We start from the raw sequence: 23,396 nt of genomic DNA on the forward strand, positions 1-23,396 counted from the left end.
AGAGAGATTTAAACTCTGATCATCAAGTCAGCTCTGGTTTTGTCTGTAGACCAAAAATTATAGTTTCACAAAGATATACTGCATTCACATTTCAACACTGTGATAATTCATCTAGGCAAGAGGTAAGATGAAAATTGCCAATTCACTGGGCAGGCACCATGCATATGAGGAGAAATATACACCTGGTTTAAAGAGGAGGATCATCCTCCTCTGCTGCCTGAAATCTTTTGGAACAAGATGCTGGCAGCATATCAATACAGAAAGAATCCTATGGGCAGAAAGGACACAGCTCATTCAGACACTACCTGGCCTGGCTCCCGAGGTAAACATCCCTACGTTTTAAGAGGGAGAGCTAGTGAAATTTTGACTCATTGCTATGTTCATCTATGAAATAATATCATGGCAGAGTGCACTGTCCCCAGTCCCCATTATTATGTCAGAGCAAGGTCTCCTTGGAAAGCCTTCTTCCTCAAATTCCCCTGCCAAGAGCTCACACTGCACAGCAAAGAAACAGAACTGAAACAGAAATCCCAAATGATTACGCTCAATTTTAAAAAATAAAATATCAAGGAAAAAAAATACAGTGATCAATAAAATGACAGCATGTTTTAGCCCTCTGAAAAACATAAAAGATGGCTGCACTCTTTAGAAGTTAAAGCACATTTTTTTAAACAGCCCCCAACCCCCCTCTTTTTTATTTTTAATCTCCTGCAAAGTCAAGATAGGATCACAAAGTTCAGCTGGTTTTAGGAGGATTAAGGTTTAGGGATTAAGCTTCATTCATTTGGGGATGTAAATTAGTGGCAGAGGGACAGCAGCTGACTGGTGAGGAAAGGGAGGAAGGAGGAGGTAGGTCAAAGAGCAAACCATGCACAACTGCAGGCTTTTGCTGGCATAAATCTCAGATGACAATGTATCTGGCACTCCACCAAAAGAAAGTAAAATAAAGGAATACTGCCCAATATACTTCAAATTCTTTCTCTGTTACTGAGTGCATTAATGCAGAATGGTAATATCCAGGTTTCTATCAGCAATGGCATCAATGATGAGTAGGTCCTCATTCCACCCTTCCTATACTTAACAGTTCAAGGAGAATAGAAACAGATCTTTTTTCCTAAGCATTCCTCTGGCAGACCCTCACATATATATATATTAAAAAAAAAAAAAAAAAAAAAAAAAAATTCCAACCCCATACTTCGCTCCTAATTTGACTGCCCTGGGCAGCAGTAGCCAAGTGGTAGCACAGACCAGAATACACTTCCATGACCTGAGAGCCTTCATATCCACAGGCTCCCTGTATAATTTCAAATGCTCATATGATTCACCATTCCAGCAGCAATGGAAAATTAACATGCAATTCCTCTCAGCTGCCCTTTCAGCTGCCTACCTCTGCAACCTCAGTGACTACATTAGAAATATATCACAACTAAGCCTCCACAATATTTTTAACTATTGCTACCTGCCTTCAGTATGCATCACATCTGCAGAAGTTACCAGCAAAATAATTACTCCCACTGACAAGACTAAAATTATGTAGCAATAAAAGTTATGTCGTGCTCTATTAGAAACAGAAATCCCAAAGCATTTCCATAGTGCAGCTTTTTTATTGGCTAAGCGACAGGTTGCATTTTCAGATCAAGATTGGCTTGCAATGTTTGCCATTAGAAAAGCTCAATCTGGCTTGAAAACTGAGTAAACATAGTCAGGAAGTGATTGAAGGAGCACAGATTGCCAAGATATAATTTATAGTTACTTTCCCACACTTCAAACTATAGTTCTGTCCTTTGGACTCCAAAATTATTGATATAATTAAAATACTAGATTGCCAATCCAGAAGTGCCTGATATTACCTAATTCAATTGTCATTGTTTTTTTCAGTCCATTTTAAAAGCCAAGTCATCTATTGCAAACAAATCTGGAAAGAAATCATTCCAAAAACATACACACATGCACATATGCACACACATACATACAGGATATATATATACACTGACCATACATAAACTGAAGTCCTAGGAGTGTCTCAAGACTGTGTTGCCATTTCCACCTGAATTATTTATAAAGCTAGAAAACAGCTCTATGTATGGACCAGATGAGCCAGTGTAAGTAAGCAAGTCTTGTACTAAACATGAAACCTCTGTTTTGTGTCAGGACACTACTCTTAGAAGATGAACCAAGCACAGATGTGAGAGTCCTCTGCTGTCACAAAGAGTCCATTTCTCTGGGACGTGTATTTCCACTCCCTGATACTTGGTAACCCAGAAAATACCACAAGATAGGTGCTTGGCAGGTTCACTTGCTATCTTCCTTCTGTCAAATTCCCACCAGCACACCTAGAAGAACAGCTCCTTGAGAGCAATTTTGCCCTGGACTGGGATGTCCCAGAACTGCTCAGCTGCTAGAAATAAATGAGGTAGAAGCATTTTAGTGGTAAAGGGTCTGCAAGGACCAAGCAGCTGGTCTGTATCTCAGTGGAAGCTCCTTCCCCTTGCTCTGCCTGTTGATTGCAAATGCACTTCAGCCACTTTACAGACCTTACCAGCTTTGCCAAGCTTCCATTTCTCTTCCCTCCAAACTTTTCCCTACACTCCTCCATGCTGTGGCTCCACTCCTCATTTTCTTCTGTTCACCAGTCTTTATACCTTCCCAACTCATTTCATGTACATCCGTGTAGGAGCATGGCAATAACATGACACAAAGACATCAGTATTTTTACACTGTTCCCTTTTTTCCTATTCTTTCATCTATTTACATAGAGCAACATTTTACAACAGCATGCATGGAAATTACCATTCCCCCTGACTTTCAGTGAGGCAATATACTTAGCCAGCCTGCAGTGTAAAGTTTGGCTTCTGGTGATGACAACAATGAAAATTGATCCCCAGTTCTGTTGCTGGAGGGAAGGAATGCCATCCAGAGGGACCTTGACAGGATTGAGAGGTAGACCAATGCAAACTTCATGGAGTTCAACAACGTGACCTGGGTGATGGCAATTCCAGACACATTTACAGGTTGGGCAGAGAAATAATTGAGAGCACCCCTGTGGACAGAACCTGGGGGAAAAAAATGTGGGAGAAACTTGGGTTGATGAAGAACTCAACATGAATCAGCAGTGTGGACTGGCATCCCAGAATGCCAGTTGTATCCTGGGCTGCATCCAAAGCAAGGTGGCCAGCAGGGCGTGGGAGGGGATTCCACCACCCTGCTCTGGTGAGGCGCATCTGGCACTGCACAGTTCTGGTGTCCCCAACATAAGAACATGGAACTGTTGGAGCAAGTCCAGAGGAGGGATATGAAGTAGATTAGAGGACTGAAGCACCCTTCCTACAAAACCAGGCCAAGAGAGTTGGGGCTGGCCAGCCTGGAAAAGAGAAGGTTTCATGGAGAACCCATAGCAACCTCCCAGTATCTGAAGAGAGCCTACAGAGAAGCTGGAGAGGGATTCTTCATCAGGAACTGTTGTGATAGGACAAGGAGTAATGGGTAAAAACTGAAAGAGGGGAAATTTAGGTTCAACCAAGGAGAAAAATCAGCCCACAGTCTTTCATGTTTACATTTTTCTGATAGACAACAAGCCAGTAAAACACATGTATTGGCACCTAACATGTAGGGAAAGCATGAAAAAAAAGAAAAATAGAAAATGAAAAAATAGAAATTTGCACAGCTAAGACAAAAACAAAAATTCCTTCAGTGGATGTAACTGAAAACTCCCCAAAATTACTGGAGTCTTAAGTTAATTAAAGACAAAATTTAGAGAGGAAAGGGTCCTTAGCCTGCATAACAAAATTCCTCCCATGTCACACTTAGGTTCTTTAAGTTTGCTTTCTTCAATTACAAAGATTGAATTATTGTGATCCTGCCTCATCTTCACCACTGTGTTCTTAAAAAAAGTCCTATTTCCCCTTTACTCTGAACATAGTGCTTTCCTTCTTCTGTGACTTTGGTCATTAACTTCACTACTTTTATATAACCTGCCTGATTCCTACATCTGATGAGGGAGCTGCAGGTAGAAAGCCATCTTACTGTGATGATATAATGTTTACTTCTGGTGATCCTGTTGAAGAAAACTTTGTAGATGAGATGATGCCATGCTCACCTGAGAAAAATCCCGGAGTTATCATCAAGTTCTACTGTTGCAAATGTTGGGCTGTCTTTTTGGATTGTAAAGAACAAAAAACTGAGAGGGAACTGAATTGTGCTTAAGAACTGTGTGAGAATTAAACTGAATTGTTTTAAGAATTGTGCTACAATTCTTAAAACTGGAAAAAAGAAGCTGTTTTCCTATTTAACATGTTGAACAATTTGTAAGCACCTTTCTGCTTTCAATATTTAATTATTCAGTTAATAAGGCTCAGATAATTAGAAGAGATTTTTTTTTCCATATATAAGTTTTTTTTATCCCATGTGAGTGCAAAAAGCAAACAATCAAAAATAAGTCACACCTCAGTCTCACATTAAGCTATTCAACCAAATCACTGGTTGCCTCCCCCCTGTAATGGCATTTAGAGGGAAATGAACAAAGAAAAGTCCTGCTGTACCTATCTTTGTTTACTAAAGTCTATCTCCCTATATACACACAACCACCAGATAAAAATAGCAGTGAAACAAAAGACATTTTACGCCACTGACTCGATGGGAACATAATTTTATTTTTTGCACCTTTTGTAGACAGCAGATACCTCAACACACTGTGTTTGTCCTCCCAGTTAATAGCAGAATTAAAAATTCCTAGGAAAGTCACCTAGAGCAGACCCTACCAGGAGTATTCTTCATGGCAGATAAGCAACAGATCAAACAACATTGAGCATTGTATTACATACCTGAGGAAGCCAAAGTAGACAGGGGCATCATATTAAACAACATTTCCTGCTCCAATTCAACCATTCACAGTGATTCAAGAAAGAATATTGGTGGTTTCCCAAGTTTTAGGTTAACTTTATTGGTGTAAGAAGTTCACATTTTTTATTCTCATTAAGCACTGTTTAGATATCAGCCTGTAACATTGTATAGACATGAAGAAGGCACTCGCTAATGAAACTGAGAAACTCATTTTGACATTTAATGTGTCATATCTATTTTATTTATAATCTCTATATAGTAATGAGATTTTTTTGTAAAATAGGATTAAATAGATCTGTAAACTGCTACATAGAACTCTGGTGAATTTGATTTGGGAAGGAAATGAAGGTTTCTCTTTTTCATGACTTAACCAAGAACTTCCAAGAGGCTCTTAAGGATGAGAGGTGGCAGGCAGCCTTCTCACAAGTGATGACAGCAGCTCCTAAATCAAGTGTCACACAGCTTCAAACCCTACAGAGTCACCAGGCATGCTTGCAGGAGGGGAAGGAGCAGCCTCCTTCCTTGAGATCAATGAGGCAAACACGGAATACTCCTTCTGCACTCCTAAGGATGATTGATGACTCCTTAGCAGCTGAAGTGTGTGACATTTGATTTCACTCACTGATAAGACTGTGCCTTCCAAACACCTTCTAGTTAATGTTTCCAGGGCCCCCATATAGCTGTTCCTTGTGACATTTTTTAACACAAAGCCCAATTGTTCAATGATTAATGAATTTCTCAACAACAGAGGAAAATTCTGTAAGAGAATTTTGTAACTGTGTCCCTTGATACTCTGATCACAACACAAAAGAGGAATCTAGGCTCCTTAAGAAAACTAATGTGAGATCTCCTGCACCTGTCAAATGACACTTGTAGGCAAAACAATTCTAAAAAATAGCTCTTTTCTTCCTGAAGACTTTAAAATATACAGTTGAGGTCTGCCTTTCAGAAAACCTAATCCATACATTGATATTGATTAAAAATATTTTCCAAAACTTTAATAAGCAGATTTCCACAAGGTTATAGATTTCAACAAACCTGAAATATGCTTTAAGACTTTTTTCTTATTTTTTCTTACAGCACCATATTCTTATCCAGTTATTTCCTATTTTGAAATTATCTAATCTGCATGATTTGAAATTATGCTTTGTAACTACAAGGTACACTTGCTTATAAGTTATAAAGCATGATTACTTTATATTACCTCCCATTGTATCACAGGCCATTTTAAATAAACTTTTTTAATATCACTTAAATCTCACAGCACTATTTACATTTCTTTTTCTGGTTTTGATAATATTTTTGCTTTTAAGATTGATATTGAATTAAATACTTTAAGCAGGTGTATTTTTAATTCTCTTATGAAATGAAGAGTGCTTTTTGAGCCTGATTTCTAAGTGCCATGTTTGGCTGGATTCTGCTCAATGCTTTTGGAAGTTTTAGCACTTTGCACAAAAATCATGATGTTTTGATAAATACGAGAACCAGGCAATTCAGAAGTCTGTCAGAAAATCCATTTAAAAGGAAAGGAACTGTACTGGTTGTCAGTCATATCTTACTCTGTAAGTTTGTTTGTCAAAAGACATACTGATAAACAGAGGAAGAAATCCCTGAAGATTTACAGAAGAAATTTTTCTGCTGTACAGTCCAGAAAAAGATGATGACTGTGGCTCTTTCACTCCTTCAGAATGAGTGACTGGAACAGAATGGCAGTACTGTCAAAGAAAAGTGCTCCACATAACCTTTATCATTTTGCCAAAACCAGCCCACCAGAATAAATCAAAGAGAAATTCCAAATGTGGACTTGCCAAATGAATCTTTCATCTAAATTTTGAAACAAAGACACTGCTCTTGCCAAACATTGCTAAGCTTTGCTGAGGCCTCACAAGGAAAATCAAGAGATCCAACTATTTGGAATTCAAATTCAATGTAAAACTTGGGCTTATTCCCAATTAATGCAAATGAGAGACTGCACACTACCTTGAAGGTCTTTAAATTAAAAATGATCCTGACATAGAACTGTGCCAAATTGAGTCAGCAATGATGAAATTATAAAAAAATGGTGTTATGAACTGTCCTGGCACTTAAAGTCATGATGAAGTCTCCATAACACTCTGAGAAGTTGTTATTATGAAAACACTCTTTTTAAGTCAACATCTTATTTCCAAAATGTTACACTCTCAAGGAATTTAAAATACTCTCTATAATGGCATACAAAATCAAAAAAAATATTTTTATGTTGAAAAACACACTTTAAAAAAACTTTTACCATAATGATAAATTTCTAATGCTGACATTCTTTCATTTCATATACAAAACAAAACAAAAAACAAAAGACATTTTGAACAATAATGTTTCATTTATAATATAACCTTATTATATTTACTTGTATTTTTCTCCATTAAAGAAGTGGAACAGCTTTCCTTTCTAAAACTGATATAAAAATTACCTCACATTCTCTCTCATGTTGCGTTATGAGATAAACTAAAATCATATTCTAAGGATGCCCTTAGCAATGCTGCTGCTAAGGGCAGCGAAGCTGGCTGGTAAACCTGGGTTGACAGGGGCTTGTTTTCCAATTGAAAGTGTACTACCTCAAATACATGAGCATATTCTATGAATACTCTCCAGCCTGAGGAACACTTATCAAGTACCCCCAAAGCAAACCTGTACTTTAAGACTATATGTAAATTCTTTTAAGGGTATGTTTGCTGGACAATTAGCCACAGTTGCACAGGAAAGAGCTTCTTTATGTAGTAATTCCTAAATTCCTTCCCATACCACAGACATTACATAACAAGAAAGTTAAATTCTTCAAAGAAAATTAAGTCCTGAAACAGTCAGACAGGTTTCACTTAAAACTAAATTCATACACATATATTGGTTGTGTGCATCCCTTTTCCCTCCTCTCACATTACTCTTCAACACAGTCAACCCCTTAAATTAACTAGCATAAGTATTTAGACAACACTTTCATTAGAAAACTGATCAGCTGGAAAAGAAATCTTACAGGTGTGCTCTCTGAAAGCACTGAGCACTTGTGCTCAGAAATACCTACTAGACTTCAAAATAACCTATAGGCAAGATGACATTTATGAATACCCAGACTTGGAGAATTCATGATGGAAGGGTGTTGCATCCCAGGAGCTGGTAGGAAATCCTGTTAGTGGGGCACCCTGGGATGTGACCCCCATTTAAGGAGTAATTCTCCCACGGTCCTCTGTTGTTTTATGTACCCTATTTACATCATCCAAATTACATCATCCCAGTTATGTCACTCCTTGTCCCTGCCCCAGAATTATGTCATCCCTGTTCTCCACCCCAGTTCCAGAATGTTCCCTGCTCCTGTTTTCCCTATTTGTCCCCATTCCTGTCACTCCACCCCTGAACCCTGCTTGGTTGTTAGCCATGCCTCTGCACAGCCCCCGTGCCCTCTACCCATTGGTCTCAGACCCAATGCGCTGCTCTTCCCTGCCTGTATAAAACCTTGGACCTCCTTTGTTCTCGGTTCCTTGTCCCTGGTTCCCTTGCGTGTGAGATCAATAAACTCCACAGGAATACCATACAAAGAACCCCTTTCGCCATTTGCCGACCCTCAGAGGCCACCACGGTGCACGAGCTGAGCTGCCCCTTTTCCATGGAGACAGAGCTCTTGGGAAGGAGGTGGTTTCGGCAGCTCCTGCCACACCGCCGCAGAAGGGCATGGGAGGTGCAGGTTGGGTAGGAAGAGAGGCTTAGCACTCACTGCTAAGTACATGCAAGTTCCCAGATCATCTGTGTAACACATACATGCAGAGAAACACAAATATTTCCCAGAAACAGCTGAGGTGCACAAAAAGAAGAAACCAGAGAAGATTCTTGGAAACCTGCCTCGTGTTCTGTGAGCACACAGTCCACATGCTTGGCAAGCTCACAGGGAAACCCAACTTGAATCCTTGTGACTCTCAAGCAGTCTCCCTCTGTGAATGGGGGACAACGTTTCTTGAAGACACAATGGTTTTCCCAATCTGCACTAATGAGATGACCAGACTGTTTTGAACTGGAAGTCCTTCTTTGTCCAAAAAATTTCAAAATTCAGGGACATTTTTCTCACCTAGAACACATCTTCAACTAACAAGATTTAACATTATATGGTCCACCCTTCACCACTCACTCTATTGTTTAGAACATTTTAATTCTGGCATTTTCTAAATCCTAAATGCTTAATTTTGAAACCTATAAAAAGGATAATGTGTTTAGAAAATTTGCAATTCTGCAGCCTTGCAGATTTCTTAAATGTTTTTATTCTTCTTAGAATAAATGCCTATTTAAATCAAAGCAAAAATGTTAAACTAAGGGTTTGAAATCTTTGCACCTACCTATTATAGCTAAAAAAAGGGATTGTAGACTGTCATCCTCCATTTGGATCCATTAGTAAAGGAAGAGGAGTGCTTCTCTTATTGTTCTCATTTATATTTACTGAAAATGGAATGTCTCAAATGAATTCCATTTTAGAATCACATTGAGAGTATGCTCTAATTAGCACAGATGTTTTTTTTTTCACTTTTCCTGACCTCTTCTCTCCAACAAGTTTCCTTGCAGTCCTGCAGTTTTTCCAAATCCTTCTCCTTATCCAGTAAAACCGATCTGAAATCCAAGATTTTAATTCAAGCCAATTTCTCATCAACCATACCACTTATCTTTCCCACATGACCCAAATCCTCCTGATTCCAGATTTCCTCCATAATGAACATTCACATTCAAATCCATACCTTTCCCTAAAATGATCAGTCACTACCATATCCTCCTCAGTTCTATGAAGAATCTTTTTGGCATATCAGTAAATATTTTCCTCTAAACTCAGCCTAAATTCAAACACATTCAGAGATCTCCCAGTACATTTTGGTTCCTCATCAGAACTGTTGCATGTCTCCCACAAGTCTTTTCAGTTTTTTGTGTGGCTTAAACCCAGACTATTTGTCCATTATCAAGCCAACACTGGGCCATCACCCTAACTCATGGTTTCCCTGGCTCACCTTTTCAAACTCCCCTCCAAGTCTTCCCAATACCAAGCTATACCACTGTCTAAAGAGCAGTCTAAATTTCCACCTAAGAGTTTCAATTTTCTTGTCTCCTCTCCCAGCAGGTGTACACTACTCAGTCTGCCATTACACTGTGTCTGGTCCTTCTGACAGACTGAAGGAACATGGGAAGGTTTGCAGATCACAAAAATAAAAGACCCTAAGAAGGAATTGGCTAATTCCAAATTACAAATGAAGTCTTAAAGTTAAGTCTCTCTTGCCAGAAACTTATTCTCTAAATTTAAAAAAGGAAAAAAAAAAATTAAATTCATGTTCAAATTACAGAATAGACAGCTATTATTTGCTTACCTGAAATATTTGTTTCAAGGAAAAAAGTGCCCGTCTCAGCTCCCGTCCATTGGAATTGTAAAGTTTTTCTGGGAAAACAAAATAAGACAACAGAAAAAACATCAGCATAAACAAAACTGTCAACACAGCAAGAATATAGTACAGCTTTTGAAAGGATCACAGCACCCACTTCCCATTAGGCAGACATCTCTTTAAAAAATTAGCTTTTTAAAATATAGATATAGGACTTATTAATTAAATGTGCATGTAAACCGGGATTTAGTTGCCTATAACTTAAGATGGCATCTCCCAGCTAAATTCACAATAGCCTCAACACAGTGAGAAACAATTCTTTTGTGGAGTTTTTGAAAATGCTTAGAAATCCTGTTCTTTCTGTATTAAGGTAAATTTAGGGTTTATTGAAAGTACCAGATTAATCTCAAAAGACTCGGCTGAGACCACTCTTTGCCTTTGTTATCAAAGCTAGAGCCACTGAATCCCATCCTTGACTGCCTTCCCTCTAGACATTCTTTTCTCATGTTCTCATCTTTCTATTGTTAAATCCTTTCTCCAATAGCAGTGAGCGTTAATACCAGAAATAGTCGGACAGTCTGTTCTTAGCATAATTCAAAACAGTGTTTTATTCTCCTGAAAACTAATCTTGGCCTTTTTCTAAATGAAGCAGAAGCCTCCGTTTCATCATCCAATACTGAAATGTATTACTTCATTTATTCCCATACTAGCACATTCTCACAGAAATAAAGACAAAAGCAACTCTGCTATCTTTCTGGACCCTGCGACAATGTTTGTGACTTTGAAAGAAGTCTTGGACTGTTCATCTCAAGTCTGTTGTTGCAAATTTGTGACTGTGCAGGGATAGAGCAGAAGGTGAGCTCTTCAAATCTTCCTGGTCTACTATGCTTAGTGTGTCTGATAGAAAGAGACTTTATGCAACACTTCTACAATCCTAGACTGTAGATAGATTGATGCCTATAGATGCAATCTAAGGGCAATGACAAAGGAAAATGAAATCTTCACGGTCACCTCAGATGACACACTTGGCCTCGCCCACAAATCATCATGGAAGCACACTCTCTGCAATGGACAGTGGCCAGCAGGTCCTGAGATCAAAGCTGGAATGCCCATATGTAATAATAATAATAATAATAATAATAATAATAATAATAATAATAATAATAATATTCTTATGAAAAAAAATAAATATCAAACCCAGCATTATATTTATTACTTTCCTTTGTCTCTTTCTCTTTCAATTACCAATTTACACTACAAAACCAAATTAAATTTTATTTCCCTCTGCCAGGAAGTTACAAAAAAGGGACTAGCATTTGAGAATTCAATCCCTTTATAACTCAGTGATCATTTTTTACTTCAATCAAGGAAGGAGAGGTTTAATTTTAGAAAAAACGCTTCTTATTCCACACAGTCATCTTCAACCAAAGGAAAAATATGAAGCAAAATGTCAGCAGAACTAACTATTTTTTTTTAACTTTGAAAGTAGTTTTGTTCATCCCTAATTGCCTCTGATTTTAAAGGCAGAATGTACAGAACTGGCAAAACTATTGTTGTTATAAGTTGTCTCCTTTCTTGCACTTTTTATAGATTCTTGACAAAACATTGGAGGAATGGATTTCACTTCAGGCCATAAACTCAGAGGCACACTTTAATTACTCTCACTTAAAAACGCACTGGCATGTGGGACCACATTTCTTGGCAGGATAAAGAGTAATTTTGTCAGGAAAGCCTAAAGAATAATAAAGATCTTCTAAGACCCGGTCTGTCAACTTTACATGCCACATTACACAAAATATTCCTTTTTGAAAGTTACCTCCATCTGGCATTTGTTATTACTAATTTCCCTCTATTCATAATTCACCAGCATCATTATGAGCAGAATGTCTCCAAACAAGGCAGTGCATTATCATCTTAATTAAGAGAGGCACCACTTCTTAAAGTTCTGGCAACTTTGTACATAAATATCAATGTTCTAACAAATGCCATCTGTTGGTCTTGGTCTTAAGCAGAAATTATCATCCCAGCCTGGGGTGAAGTCCTGACAAACCATTGTTATGATACCATAACACTGGTTGTTTCATTGGTGCGTGAAAATTTTTGGTACATCTCAGAGGAACAATGCTGAACATTTTTTCTCCTCAGTCTTTTCACAGAGCATAACCTCATCCTTGGCAGTCAGCACAAACAATGCTCTCCCTGCTCATCTGTAGCAAAGAGGACAGAAGTTACTGACTGCAGCTCGAAAAGGGGGTCTAGAGCTAAGAATCAACAACTACTACAAGTATCAAGTTTGACAACAGCTGTGACATGTGTCACAAATGTTTGAGGTAGGTTGAAAATCCATCTGAGGAGTGACAGTCCAGGTAAGTCATCTCATTTCTGACATCTTCTACCAGGTACCTCTTCATGCAGAGCTGATCTTGTTCAATCAGCTCAAAGATACAAGTCCACAGCATCTTCACCTGTTACTCTTACACACAGGCAACACACTCTCTGCAGTGTTACAGTGCTGGCAGCCACCAGAAACATTCACTGACCAGAACCCAAGGAGGAAAGTGAGGTGGCCATGCCACATCAGAAGATGTTTTGGCTTAGAAAACCTCAGTCCAGGGTGAATCTCACCCAGGGCAGGAAAGCCTGCGTAAGTTGAGGTACTTCACGGGCCTTTAAAAAGCTTGTACTTCTATTGTGTGTGCTGTTTTTCAGATTATAGCTGGGGGACACTTGCTAAAATGCTCTCAAGGCCTTGGAGAATTCCTACTTCTTAACAGTAACTTTAGCACCCCAGGGATCTCAGGCTCATCCTGAAAGCTCTAGACTGCAACTGAGGCTACAAAAATGCATCAGCAGAAACTGAAAGGCAAAAATCAGTTCTGAGCTCTTTTCCTATGGTAGAAAAACAAAAATAAGAAAGAGAGAGAGAGAAAGGAAAGCCACATTTGCTTAGAATATTTTCACACTGCAGATGATTCAGAAACTAGATAGCAAATGCTATTTGCTATCTATTATTGCTTGTTTTAAATAAGCAGTTTAAAGTCTTGCCTTCTGAAGCAGACTGAGAAAGAACTTTCTGTGTTAAAAAGCAGAGAGACGCCTAATTCCCATAGTACCTCCCTGGGAGAGTTGTCTGTGACTGAAATAAATGATGGCTACAGCTTTGAAACAGGAGTCTAGCCTGCTACTATCACTAAACCCAGAAAATTCTTGAGGTGCTCCAAAGACAGTCCAAAAGACTCACATGTTCACTGCTTTGCTAAATGGTGTCAGATAAGCTTGAATACGTACACCAACTGCTTTACGCCAGAAAATAAACCTCTGAATTTCAAGCAGGAACATGAGCTGCTACACCTCTCCCTGAAACTTCTCTGGCCCTTTGATAAAACACATTTCCTGCCCTTTGCCAGGCCAGGTGCAGGCTGGAGACATTCTACACTCATGTACTTCAAGGTAAAATAAAGCAGGTCAGTGAGTTCATAGGTCAGGGAGTTTGTGGTATCTCACACATTGACTTCATCTACCTATTGATGATGGTGGCTTTGACAGCCATGGCTTGATAAGTGACGCTTTTGCAGCCACTTTTACTACTTTTCTTCAAGAAATGAAGAACTGCATCCATGGCTGTGAAACAATTTTAATAGCATATACACAGATGACAGAAAAGTCTCCTTGCGGTTCTCCCTGACGTTAACTAACACTAGAGGGCACTGCTTATTTTCTTATTTTATGAAAGAAAAGGCACTGTCAGTCCACGAGCTCCTCACTGCTAAAACAACAGTGTTTGGGATGCAGTTGGTACTCCATTAACCTTGAAACCCTGTTTTTAATCTGTAGGTTGAAAGATAGCCTACAAAATTGAAAAGCATAGGCACTGCCAATCTCAAACATTCAAAATCAGAGTCAACTCTTTTGAAACTGTTAGAAAACCAAGTACTAGTATGGGCCTGAGTTTTATTTATTTTTCTGTACGAATCAAGAGTCACATTTATTAAATTATTCTTCACATGATAGCAGGGAAGTATATATACTTGAAAGACAGAGAGATTCCCTTAGCTCAGAATTTGTTTCTAAAGGCAGAGAATCATAGATAACCAGACTTGTGGTAGAGATAGACAGGTGTGACAGGTAGCAACCAGCAAGTAGCTATTTTCCTGCAACAGCAGAACTTTGATTAAAAGAAGCCTTTATTCTCTAAATGAAAAATACTATTTATTACTCTGTATTTTTGCTTGTTTTTACTTTTGTGAAAAACAACTCAGGCTAAGTCAAAAGGGATTCCTTTAGGTGAATTTGGTACAAATGTAGCAGTGGAGGGAAGGCAGTTTGGTTTCAAATCAACATCTTTGCAGAAAGGAAGAGAAGTTTTTAAAGATATTTTATCAGACAACTTGCAACTTTCAAACAGATTTTATCTTTTCAAAGATAATTGTCAGAGGCTAAACTTCATTGGGTTTTCACCTCTTCTGACCACGTGGGAAAAGGGACTTTTTAAAGAAAATAATAATTTGTTTTTATAGTCTTAATTAAAGTACTGACTTTTCTTCTGCCTTCTATGGAAAAAAAAAAAAATAACGAGTGTTTTCAATCCACAGCAATAAAAGAAAAAGTGGAACTGGCTGAACATTGTTTGGTTCAGTCCCACGTGTTACACCTGACCTCTGACCGACAGGGTACCATCCTCCTCCCTTCCTCTTCCATCACACCCATTGAATTAGTCCCTGGGATATAGTAATTTATACAGCATCAGCCTTTTGAGCTGTTGGCAAAGGCTTGTGAACATCTGGCTGAGCAGAAATGGGAGTTGCTCTGCTTCACTTGCTGCTGCCTGAATGACCTCCATGTCTCCCATCCATGCCTCTTTTCTTTAAACTATAATTTCAAGATGAAGCTCCTTTCCTTACAAAAACATAAAAGGGAGATTAACTCCACACTTGATTACATTAGCAGGATACCTGGTGCAGATCCACTTAAATGACATTTGAAACATTTCCTGCCATTCATTTATATCTTGCATGGGACAGAAGCAGCAATACTGTCTGGCCACTTGCAAATTAGCCAGAACTTAGAAACAAAAAAATTTAATTCCTCTCCCTGCAACAAGGAATAAAACAGTATTTTAAATGCTTACTAGGAAGAAGTATTAGTGATAAAATTAAAACGCTTTAAAAATTTAAATGAACTATCTTTCCAGCAGAACTGATGAGAAAGAAAAGTTGAAAGAACAAGGAAAAGTGTTTAAAATGGTAAGGAATTCTGGCATTCATTATTTCTATGAATGCCCATGCCATACTTCTAAATTTATTACTGCACTATTGCAATTTTAAATGCTTATTATTTTATCTGAATGAATGTATACAATTGTAAAATTAAAAATTTGAGCAATACAGCAAGAAGTCAGGCAAATGGGTCCTCTCCTGTGAACAGGCATCAGGAACCAGCCTGGTAGGCTTCTCTTGAGTAGGCCCACGGGTACATGTAGTGCTGCAGATCTATAAAACAACTGTATATAAAACTAATTAGCCTAGTGTGCCAGTCTTTCACTGTATGTCAAACAAATTAAAGCAGTTCTCTAAGAAAAGACCTGGTCCTGTGCCAAGAATAGGCTCTTTTCTTAGTTTTGCTTTTGTCCACGAAAGTTAGTCATAAATGTGTTGGCCAGACACCCTCTCCTTTTCTTCCCAGACCCCCTAGAAAATGCACGAAGAAGGGATTCATTCACAGGCATATTGCCCACTATTACATTAACACAATTGCTGCTTCTGCTGTGAGATTACTTCGGTTTGCATATTACAAATTTCCTTTTTTTGCCCTCTAAATATGATGTTATTTTGTCTGGATAAACAGTTACGCATTAATTAGTGGAGCATGTCACATGTGAACTCAAGCTACATATTCTCCCACTGATCCAGGGATAAATGATTAGCACTTAGCACAGGAAAGGAGCTTTCTCACAATAAAGGACCTTCGGCCAAGCAAGTGGCTGTGTACAAATTTCGGGAAGCTGAGCCCACATCACTGTCAGCAAGGACTGCATTGGAGGAATGTGCAGGCTGCCTCCAAGGAATGCTGCCCCAGCTCCCCGGCAGAGAAAAAAACCTCCCTACTCTCCTTTTCATTGAGACACACAGCAGCTGCTCAGCTAATTATCTGGGACAGTGGGTCCCCTCAGCGAGCAGGGTCCTTTGCCCCCACTGGGAGAGGGGGATCCTTTGTTGGGAAAGGATCCTATTACGCCTGCATATGAGAAGAGCTCAGCTTCATGCCTGCATCCTTTTTCCCTTTCTCTGTAAAGGACCTGCAGGTGGGGAATGGGAGGAGGGAAAGACAAAACAGTCTTGGACACCGTTTCCTATCCCATACCCTAAAGCCATGCTGGCAGAGGCTCAAAGTAAAGAGTGCAAAGAGCCACCTGCAAACCCCAGGGAGCCTGTGGGTTTGGACTGACAAGCAGGGAGAACTCCAGGACAGGATCTCCCCTGGGAATGAAAAATACCCAATTCGGCCAGCACTTAAGAGTAATTCTAAACACTCACGGCATGGGATTTTCTGCCTCTTTGAGAGCAGAAGTCTGCTTTTCTGACACTGCAAGAAGTACCCAGCAGAAACAGTCCCTGGATTTCCACAGGGAGAGTACACATGACAAAACCCCTGCTCTGGAAAATGGGTTGGAGGTAATCTTTTTTGAATATTTCTCTGAAATGCCAAATGTCTTGACTTCCATCACAAGGGAATTAACATAAAACTGTCAGCACAAGAATGATTATATGTTTAAATCCACTGAAAAAAAGTATCTGCTCCTGCAGGTGCAAATGTCCTCCCTCACTTCTTGCTCCTGTGTTTCTAAGAGATATGAAATGAGACTCAACCAATTGTGGGAAATGAGTAATATGTAAGAAAAGTCCAGAGGATCAAGAAGAAAGATGATGACCCTGAGGATGAGGAATCAGAGATTATGCAACACAGTCCTTTTCATTCTGAGCACATCATTCCTGAGCATCCTGGTGATTCCCCTACCCCTGGTTCTAGGTGTTAGTCAGTGTTCGAGGTTCAGCATAAACTACAATAACATCTAAATAATTCCATGAGATTTAAAAGAAGGAGGTTTTTATGCAGCTATCTGGTGCAAGGGACTTTCCAGTCTTTATTGTACTCCACTGTCATGGTTTAACCCCAGCTGGCAACCAAGCCCTAGGCAGCCACTCACTCACTCTCCCAGGAGTGGGATGAGGGAGAGAATGGAAAGTGTAACAGTGAGAAAACCTGTGGGTGAGATAAAGACAGTTTAATAGTAAAAGAAAAAGCCGCCCACATGAGCAAAGCCAAACAATGAATTCATTTACCACTTCTGATGGGCAGACAGGTGTTCAGCCATGTCCAGGAAAGCAGGGCTCCATCATGCCTAATAGTGACTTGAGAAGACAAACACCTTAATTCCCAATGTTCCCCCCTTACTCCTTTCTCCAGCTTTATATGCTGAGCATGACACCATATGACATGGAATGTCCCTTTTTAGTATGTTGGGGTCAGTTCTTGTGTATCCCCAGCCCTTGCTGATAGGTTGGTACAAGAAGCAGAAAAGACCTTGACTCTGTGTAAGTGCTTCTCAGCAGTAACAAACACATCTCTGGACTACCAACAGTGTCCTCAGCAGAAATCCGAAACAGTCCAAAAGTCTGTCCCAAACTAGGTGCTATGAAGAAAATTAACTCTGCCTCAGCCAAAACCCCTCTGGCAGCATAACAAGACTATAGTGATCTCTTCTCGACCATTTCTACCAAACTTCTGTATACTCTGCTTGGTTTCAAGCAAACCACATGTAATGGATAAACCATTAGCCAGTTTCCCCTTTACAGAGCTCTAAATTACTATCCTTTTACTTCTGTAGACCCATCCACATGCAAATAGGAGTAACATCTGTCGTGCTATCGGCACACATTATGACAAACAAATGCCAATGATTTACAGTAAAGGGAGATGTTAAAACACAGCAAGTGTTTACATAGTTAAGTGCAAAAGGAAACCTTAGTCTTCATCTGCTGGATCCAGGCATTTACAGCTGGAAGTGGAAGATGGGGTTCTCTCTGTATGCTGCACTGCATTATGTTAAGATCCTAAAATCTAATGGTGTCAAAACTCCCTCTTACTGTTTCCATTTCTAAATTAGTGTATTAACGCCCTGCTTGCTCATAAGAAAAATAAAGGATATATAAGGTGATGTGGGCTGACACAAGGGTGAAGCTGCCTAACAAAAACTAACTTTTTCTTAGTTTTATTCTAACTTTTCTTCTTAGTTTTATATGTCTCTGCTCACTACTGTTTTCCCAGTTCTCTACTGCTGAAACCTGTGTCAGTTGTCTTTGCTGCTGTGGAAAAAAGGACATAAGCAGTAATAAAGCCCAACAGCAGGAAAGCACAACAGCAGGTTCTACCTAATGTACGAAGTAAAAATCAGAGTGGGACATTAAAACTCAGTGTCAACAAGGAATCAACTAAACAGAAAGCAACAGCAACAATCCCAAGAAACTTGAACAGTTCGCAAATTTCCATGATTAAAACCCCCAGGCTTTTAAAATTAGTTGTATCTGGAGAGAAAAGAAAATGCATGGGGTGTTGATTGCCAAAAGATATTTTTTAGAATTGGCTTTCAGGGTCTGGCTAGGGAAAATATTGCAGGCCAGTGCCACAATAAGCTTTCCTGCCCTCTATGAGCCAAAACTGTGACTGGAACAGCAAGTCAGCTCTGAATCCACTTCCCATCTGATTATCACCACAGTTTCTATTTCCAGTTCAAACTACTTCTTTCATGTATCCTTCCTGATTTTGTAAGCTAGAATACAGAATTCCTCTTTACAGTCATAGTTACATCTCCCAGTGAGTCGGATGCCTACTGATAGTTTTGAACCCATGGGGACAACTATGTAGGTCTATGCACCTAGAACAAACTGCTCAATCATCTCAGTCTTCCTTCTTTCCTTGAAATAAAAAGCCATATTCAAAAGTTACAGCCTTCCCAACATAATAACAAAATAAAGAGCCTCTGCCTCTCCAGCCTACTTATTGCAGCAATGGAACAGGCACCATAGTGTACTTCCCTACAATGATTTATTTATATAGGTCCTCTCCACTTGAATGCAAAAGGCACTAATATGCTCTTTAGTTCTGAAGTGCAGGAAACAGTACTTTGGGTTGACAACTTCAAAGGAGGGCACTTCTGCATGTCCAAAAAATGCTATGACTGCTCCTCTGTAAAAGTCAAAGGGTTACAAAAGGGAAAAGGCTGCGTAAGAAGGTCAAATATTATGGCATCGTATCAGAGCAAGTGGTGATGGAAAAGACTTGAGAGGTCATCTTATTCATCCCCCTGCGAATGCAGAATTGTTCCCTAGAGAGTAATAGAGCAGGAAAGTAGTTGTTATGGTAAAATATAGGTTACATAATTCAAGAGAATGGGGCTGGGGAAAATTGCTAGAAAAGAAAATAATATAGAAGAACTTACTGCTTCTTTAGAGATTATTGTAGCAAAACTGAGGCTAAACCATAATTTTAAAAATTATGTGGAGACCAGCCTTTAATGTTTGTTTCAGTTTACAACTCGGTCTCTCAGTTGCTGACCTGTGCGCTTGTGCTTGAACAAGCACATTAGTCAGTGCCTCCTGGATTAGAAATATTTAATAAGAACATGCTAGCCATGATTTGAGTTTTCTGGTTTTAGTCTATTTTCAACACAGTGCCAATATGTTGCTCCGTTCAATCAGTATTAGTAAATAAAGAGCAATAAGAAAATTATAGCAACCCATCACCAAAAAAAGACAAAAAATTTTGGCACATCCTCACATCTGTGCTGACAGCTTGGCAAAAGGCAAAACGTCTGAGCACAAAGACATCGCAGCTTTGTGCCAACAACCTGAATAAGCTCCTGAGCTTAAAGCTCATATCAAGTTTTTCTGTTGCATAATACATGACAAGATATGTCAGATGCTATCTCCAAGACCAAGTTGTTGCAGTGATCCTAAGTCCAGCCTCAACAAGTGAATCAGAACTTAACTCGTCCTTTCACTTCAGATGCAGCCTCCTAATTAACTGCATGCTTTGAAGCATCAATTTGTTCAAAATTTTGGAAAGCAAGGATGAAACCATTCATCTGATAGTAAGGCAACAGACAAAAGAGGAGCAGCAGCAGAGTTGACATTGAAAACCTGATAAAGCTTCTTCTCCTCAGATTGCTTCTAGCAATTAAATTGGTGAGTGCATTTTTAAATACCTTGTCTATGTGCATGTGAGACTTCCCAGTCTCATAGCCATGCTTCTGGAGGCAACTAGTTCCAACACAGTGCAAGGGGTTTTTTTGACCATTTGAAGTGGCCAAGACCAAGAATCCACCACAAAATCCTCCCACACAAAAACCAGATGTGCCTGTGATTGCAACACTCTTTCAATATTAAGGATTAGTATTTAATTGTACTTCAGCAACCCCCATAAACATCATCCACACAATCACTATGATGCCTTCTGGAAAGCTTCTTGAGGTGGCACCTGAATCCATCTGTAGGATTTTTTTATCCCAAAATTAATTTAAAAAGAGAATAAACAAATAATTCTAATGTAAATGCATCTTCAGGATACTTATTTCAAATTTTTATTACATTTAGTGATGATAATATTGATTTCTAAAACAATTTTTTTGTAATTTATATTCAATATACAGGCCTCCTCAGTCTGAAACTTTTGCAATATCTCAATATAACATCCTCTTCCTCATGTTAAGAACTTTACGTGTAGCTCATCTTTTCCATACTTTCCCATTCCTGTGTATATCCACTAATAAATTCACATCTTTAAATGTGTAAACCCAGACACAGCAATACAATAAGGCTTTACTGATTTTTGAGTATAGAGGAAAAAGAGCATTTCAACAGACAAAGATTTGGTTTTGCTTTAGCATTACAGTCACACAACAAAGAACAATCCCTTAAGTAATAGTCTCATAGTTCCTAGCAGACGTGATCTCAGTCAAAAACAATAAGCTCGTTAACCAGCTTTAGTCTAATAACTTAAACTGCCTTTTCCCATGTGTCTTGATGTATTTTAGAGTTTTTTGGAAGGATGCTTCTTTAGAATACTTGAAGGATATAGTTAAATTAACAGAAATTAAATTTACAGAGATGGATTTGCAACAGAGGGAGAATGAAGAAATATCAGATGTGCAGAAGGAAAGACTGCAGCACAAATACTTTTAGCAGATGTCAAAGTAATTCAGGGTCAGCAAGTTTCCCATCATTCTAAAATTGCTGGGACATATGAAAAACGCACCATTTTGGCAACTGAATAGCAAACCCCACAAATAAACTGGAACAGAACCACTGAGATCTCAGGCTAAATCCATGCCAATGCATGACTCTCATGATGCAGATGCCAGGTCAAGCACATGGCCAGTCCTCCTGCAGTAGGCTGGGGAGGCTTGGAGATCCCTGTATCTGCTGGATGACTCACTTCTCAGCATTCCCACTGTTGCTGCACCCTGTGTGCCTTCTCTATCTCCTGGGTCACACTGGCACACGGGGTGGGGGGTGGTGCAGGTGGCTGGCACATCGATGCTGTCCCGCGTCTTACAGCAGGAGGGACAAGAACAGGCATCCCAGGAATGTGGCACAGGCACCCTGTGCATCTTCACACAGGAGGAAGGAAGGTGACACCCTGGGGCAGCCAACAGTCTGGAGCTTCACATGCAGCACACAGCAGCCTTGCAAGAGAGAACTGCTGCTGTCCTGTACAAAGAGAGCAATCTCTTTGTCCTTCAGTTACTATCTTTTATTACCACTCAGACTGCTGGGAATACAAAGGCTTTTTCAGAAGTGGCAACACCTTTTTACTCTCTTAAGTACATCAGACTGCAAATTTTTAACAGCAGAAGTACTTTGGTATTTCATATCCATATAAAAATTACGTAAAAGTAGGGTACATCTCTACTTTCCAAGTACCATGATTAGGGTGAAGAGAGGTATCCAAAGTTTCATGTATTAAAATCAGGAAATTACTGATAAAAGACTGTGTTCACCAGGTAGAAATCTCCCTTTTAGAAATTCTACCCCCACCCCCCCACCCCCCCCCATTTTCATAGCTGAAAAATATCCTAGATTTTCTAGGAACAAGATGTATGATGTTTGTAGGGTCCAGAACAGTATGGTTGGATCTTTGAGAGGGAATACAAAACCAATATCAGAACAATAATTTCACCCTCATTAACAAGCACAACAACTATATACCTCTGTGCCAGATGCTTTTCTGAGTTCTGTTTGGAAATCAGTGAGTTCAGTTAAGTGCATTTGCAGCCAGAGAGAAGCTGGTATATAAATCCACCCACTGCTCTGACAACACATTTTCCCTTTTGAAACAAAAGCTGGCTGATGCCCCTCCAAATAATGGTGTGCTGCCCACTGGGGTATCTGCTCTATACCTCTCCCTCTGTCTGCAGAGACAGAGGTAAGAGAGACCTTGGAGTACTCCTAGCCTCACTTGGAATGATTTCCTGCCTAAGTTTCCCCCTCAACATCTCCACATCTACAGTTTTCACAGCAAATAATTTAAATGAAAAGTCACTCAGGCTGTGGGGTTCCTTTCCATATGTCCCCATCCTCTGCTGGATCAGGGCAGCGTCCAGGCAAGTTTGCAAGTTTCCAGCATAAAAGGAAAGACTATCCTCACAGTGCTCCAACCATACCACCCTACCAGACAGTTACATTTTCAAACATTCCTCAAGCACAATTTCTGTTTACCATACTATGCAGAACCCTGCCTGAACTTGTTTAACACATGTTTGCATTATTTATCCAAACTCATTCATCACAGTTGTAAAACATCTGACAAACGATGGAAGTTTTCCAGTGTGTATCAGGCCTCTCACTTAACTCAACCACTGATTATTTCCACCTCTAAGTAATTTGACCAAAGCCACACAAAAGCATTTAGCTATACTAAATCTTTCTCTGTTTGTTATTGACTTGGTCACTGGCTGTGAAGAGCTCTACCTCTCTCTCTACTTATCTAATTAATCAGAAGAATATCTACATACACATGTATACCACATATATGAACACACATAATGTAAAAACACATTAGTTACATAAATTATATGTTTATATGTATAAATATTCTACACATATAAATATAATAGTTTTT

The 23,396-nt window shown here is 39.3% G+C and overlaps 1 protein-coding gene across 16 annotated transcripts in view; it reads right to left on the reverse strand.

Moving 5' to 3' along the window:
• The window catches only part of FHOD3 (formin homology 2 domain containing 3), a 372,401-nt gene that overhangs the window by 190,283 nt on the left and 158,722 nt on the right, over nucleotides 1-23,396 (reverse strand). For all 16 annotated transcript variants that reach the window (XM_086897050.1, XM_086897029.1, XM_086897020.1 and 13 more), the window contains exon 4: nucleotides 10,209-10,276. In XM_086897050.1, coding sequence (XP_086753176.1) covers nucleotides 10,209-10,276 — 68 coding nt within the window. The remainder of the gene's footprint in view (nucleotides 1-10,208; nucleotides 10,277-23,396) is intronic.

The sequence above is a fragment of the Cyanistes caeruleus genome, chromosome 1 (assembly GCF_971803275.1).
Source record: "Cyanistes caeruleus chromosome 1, bCyaCae1.hap1.1, whole genome shotgun sequence".
Taxonomy (NCBI): domain Eukaryota; kingdom Metazoa; phylum Chordata; class Aves; order Passeriformes; family Paridae; genus Cyanistes; species Cyanistes caeruleus.